The 4462-nt window shown below is 50.2% G+C and overlaps 1 protein-coding gene across 8 annotated transcripts in view; it reads right to left on the bottom strand.

Annotated features, from left to right (window-relative positions):
* Positions 1 to 1257, bottom strand: part of GABPB1 (GA binding protein transcription factor subunit beta 1) — a 63550-nt gene extending 62293 nt beyond the window's left edge. For 2 of the 8 annotated variants that reach the window (XM_045900095.1, XM_045900097.1), the window contains exon 1: positions 887 to 1257. Coding sequence is in view for 4 of the 8 variants with exons in the window: in XM_064570493.1 (XP_064426563.1) it covers positions 116 to 181 (66 nt within the window). In the remaining 4 variants the exon portion in view is untranslated. Of the gene's footprint in view, positions 1 to 6; positions 438 to 825; positions 849 to 886 lie in introns of those variants that run through there. The other 6 variants (XM_064570489.1, XM_064570490.1, XM_064570491.1 and 3 more) reach the window with 5 other exon arrangements.
* Positions 1258 to 4462: the final 3205 nt, after the last annotated feature.

Below are 4462 nucleotides of genomic sequence, written 5' to 3'. Positions count from 1 at the left end.
ACGCACCCGAGGCCATACACGCTGATTCTACACGGCAGGGCAGCTTCAACGAAGCACACTAAATACACACTGATTAACTGTGTCCGGGCAGAAATGACCTGGCAAAATTCTCAACTTTTTTCCTGAGCCGTGCACCCGCAGATCCCGGAGGCCAAGTCCCAAGAGCAGAAGTCCCGAGCATCCAGAGCGGCGGGCTTTGTCCCCTCAGGGACTTGAGTCCCCGAGGTCGTGGCAGTGGCCGCGATCGGCCCCGCGCGGGCCGGGCCCGGCCCTCCACTTAACCCTGTCCGGGCCAGTCGCTCCGGCCGCGCAGGCCCCGCAACACAGCGCGCCCCGGGGCGGCCGCCCCCGCCGCCTCTTCACGGTTCCGGCGAGCCCGGTGGGGCCGCCCGGCCGCCCAAACAAAGAGGCCGGCAGTTCCCGGGATGGCGGGCGCCGGGGCCGGGCCGGGCCGCGCCAGCCTGTCTCCCTCCCTCGCCCGCCCACCTCCCGCCTCCCGGCGCCCGCAGAGCCCCCGCCGCCCCTGCTCGACCCCATCCCCGCCCCGGGGCCGCCGCTCGGGCCAGGGCCGGCTCGGAGGCCACGGCGCGCCGGGCCCGAGGAGGGGGCGGCGGCCGCCACCATGTCTGCCCGCCCCTCCCAGAAGCGGGGTGCCCGGCGGACAAAGCGCGGCGGCGGCGCGGGCGGAGCGGGCGCCCAGGCCGACCCCGCCGACCCCCGCGGAATAAGCGGGGCTAGGAGCCCCGGAAACCCGGCGCCTTAATGCAATAAACAGGAAATCGCGGGGATGATCTGGGTTCCGGGGGAAGTGGAATTATTTTTTACCAGCGAAGAGATCAACTTCCACATCCGGTGGTAACAGGGCCCTACACAGACCCGCACTGACCTGGAAAAGCTTCGGGAGCGGCGACGGGGGAGCAGCAGGAGGTGGTGCGGGGACCCGAGGCGCCTCGTACCCGGCCGGGCTGACGCGGCCCCGCTACACACAAAGCGCTTCAGCTGCACAGGGCGCTATTTTCCGAAAATGCCGCGTCTGGTCGGCGCCCAAAATCCCCACCGAAAAGTCCCCCGTGCTGCGCGCGGAGGGACACATGGTGTGCGAGTGAGTCAAAGCTCCCAGCATCCCTCCCGGACCCGGCCCCTGTCAAGCCCGCGCCTGAGCCTTTCCGCCCCTGCCCTCGGCAGCAGCTCGCCCTCCCACTCCCTCCCCGACCCCATTCGGGCGAGAGGAAAGGGGCGACAGAGTCTGATTTTTGTTTTTAACCGATGGAAAGGAAATATGCCATTTGCAGAGCCTGAGCCACACAAAGAAAGCGGCGGAATGATCCGCTCTCGGCGACCGCAAGTCCCGGCTCGCCCGGCGCCTGCGCGGCACGGGGGTGGGAGCTGCGGCCGGCCATGTGCGCGGCGGAGCAGCCCGGCTGGTGGCCGAGCCTTCCCGCCTATTTCTGCGGGGGCTGGCAGTTGGGAAACTAAAGTGCGTGTTCCTCCGTTCGTGTCTCTGCGACATGACCGCTGAGAGAGGGGGAATCCGAACTCCGAGGTTAAGCTGGGCCGCGTAGCAGATTCCTGGGAGACGGAAGGGCAGCCGGGAAGCTAGGATTTAACTTAAAGTGACCCTAGATTCAACTAGGCCGACTGGGACGGGAGTGGCGGTTGAGGTACAAGGGGAGGAACGAAGGATAGTCCTTCTCTTCGCGGAAACTGAGCGGTCAGGTTCATGACGAAGATGTAGTTACTCCTGTAGCCTTTTTTTTCAACATGCCGGTGGTGTCACAGGTGTCTCATACTTAATAGACCCTAGTAACTGCTCACTGATTTGCCTTGGATTTCTGTCACCCCAGAGGTGGAGGTCTGTTTCTTCGTGGCTGCAATGTCAAGATTTCTGTTGTGTTGTGTTAAGGCGCAAAAGTTTATTTGGAGATAACCTTTGGAAGTTAATTTACTTGTGATGATTTGCTAAGAAACCCAACACACTGGTATGTTTTTAACAGGTGAGCCTGGGAATAACTTCCCCACGTGGGAAAGCTGCTAACCTGCAGCTTCTGGCTTCCTATAGTTAGGAGTTGGGAATATCTGAGACAGCGCCAAGAGTTTAATCCAGGAGTGTTTACAAGCTTAAGTGAAATCCGTATTACCCATTGATTTTGTGAGGCCTCAGATAAGTAATTTTTCTCTTTCCATTTATCCTTTTGTGATATTGAGGTGGTAAAGACTTATTAAAGCATTTTGCCTAAAACGGAAGCAAAGTAAATATTATAGGAGCCATATTATTTTCTTTTAATATATTTTCAGTGCTTCGGTTGATAAAAATTTGTCAAATTTTTTATATCACATGCTTTTTTTTTCACACTGAATTTATTTGAGTGAACATTGAGCTAATGGTTGCTATGGAATCCTTGCCCTCATTGATCTTACACTGTAGATTGCAGACAAATAGGTATCATCAGTAGTATAATGAGGGTAAACTGCTGAATACTGCGAAATCTCATACAGGAGAAATCCCTTACTCACCTGGGTTGGAGGAATGAAATGGGACTGGAGAAGCAGTTAGCTTTAAGAAGGGAATCGGGGAAGAGCCTTCTAGAGAGAAGCAGCAATACGTGCAAAGGTTAGGAGGCAAACTTTGGAGAGATTATTGAGTAAAGAAGATAATGCTGTTTCAGGAGTGCCTAGAGATGTTCCTGAAGAGGTTTAATCATGAAAACCTTGAATGCCATGTGCAGAAATTAGCTTTTGAGAGCTAAGAGGAAACTGTTGAAGGGCCTTAAGTAGAAGTGTTACAGGATTGGATTTGCATTTTAGACAGACTGTTATGCAAAACTCAGAGGCATGGAAAACAGTTTGGAAAAAACAGTAATCTGTGAGAGAGTAATGCCTTGGACTGAGATAGTGGCAAATAGTGTGAAGAATATGACCAAAGTAGTTATTGAGAGTTTGGTCATCTGGCTGAGCCGGTAAGGGAATGACTGAGAGGAAGTCATCTTTGACATCTTTCACCTTGTTAAGTTTGAAGTACTTGTGAACCAACCAAGCAGATATGTCTGGCAGACAATTAGGTATTAAGTTGTTTCACGAGCACCTGTCTGTAACTGGCACTGTTGTAAATACTGGAATAGATTAAGCAGCAACAAAACCAATAAGGTCCCTGTTCCTGTTGCTAGTGGAGGGAACAAACCATAAAAAAGTTTTATGAAAGGAAAGATAAGGGGCACCCGGGTAGCTCAGTCAGTTAAGCGTCTGCCTTCAGCTCAGGTTCATGATCCCCGGGGTCCTGGGATCGAGCTCCGAGACAAGTGGACTGGTCGGACTCCCTGCTCAGAGGGGAGTCTGCTTCGCCCTCTCCCTTTCCCCGCTACCCACCCCCCTGCCCTGCTCATGCTCTCTCTCAAATAAATAAAATCTTTAAAAAAAAAAAAAAAAGGAAAGATAATATGCTCCATTAAGAAAATAAAAGGGTATTGGAATAAAGCATTTCTTTGGGGGAGAGAACAGCAAAATTTTGGAGGTTGATCAGAGATGGCCTCACGGAGAAGGTATTCTCTGAACTAAGACCTGAATGGGAGTAAGTTAAGAGCAGTATTTGAGACCAAAGGGAATAACAGAGCAGAATCCTAAGGTGAGAGTTTGTTTAGAGACGAAAGAAAGGAATGGTAAAAGTGTGCTGCTTTGGTAAGTTTAAGTGCTATAGAAGACATTGAGGGAAGGGAGTAACATGAATAGTAGCAGCAGAGAAAAAGTGGATGAACTGAAGATATATTTGGTGATTAGACCTGACCTGTATTGCTAATGAGTCAACATGAGTGAAGGAAAGGGAGGAATCAAGAGTGATTCCTAGGTTTGGGCATGATTGTCGAGGCTAGCACTGTCCAATATAAATACAACACCAGCCACATAGGTAAGTTTATAGTAACCACATTAAAAAAGTAAAAAGTTAATTCTAATGTTTATTTAACCCAACATAGCCAAAATAGTATCATTTCATATGTGATCAATAGTAAATGTTTTTAAATGTTTACAGTCTTTTTCTCATTACCAAGTATGTGTTCAAAATCTGGTGTGTATTTTATACTTTGAGCATATCTCAGTACTTGATTCCATAAAATTTACAGTTGAAAAACTAGATTAACATACCCAGGTCATTCCAAACATACTTAAAAGTTTTGCAGTAATTGAATTATGTATCGGATTTGTTATTTAATTTTAAAGATTAAAATTTTAATTCCTGAACTACTCACATTTTAAATGCTCAATAGCCACATGTGGCTCGCTGCTACTATATTGGGCAGTGCGGTCTAGTGGAAAATCAGACTAAAGTGTGGAACCAGCCTGGAAGGCCCTGGGTACCATGTTAAAGGGTTGGGATTTTATCCTAGATACAAGGGAACAATAAATGATTTTTGAGCTAGGGAGTGACTCAAGGTTGTGCTTAAGGCTAGAAAAAGACCAGTAGGTGGCCAGC

Source organism: Mirounga angustirostris, unplaced genomic scaffold (genome assembly GCF_029215605.1).
Source record: "Mirounga angustirostris isolate CCGP_5_RB_7025 unplaced genomic scaffold, mMirAng1.0.hap1 SCAF_9, whole genome shotgun sequence".
In the NCBI taxonomy this organism is placed as follows: Eukaryota; Metazoa; Chordata; class Mammalia; order Carnivora; family Phocidae; genus Mirounga; species Mirounga angustirostris.
The sequence above is the reverse complement of the archived record's forward strand: the minus strand, read 5'-3'. Positions and strand labels throughout refer to the sequence as shown.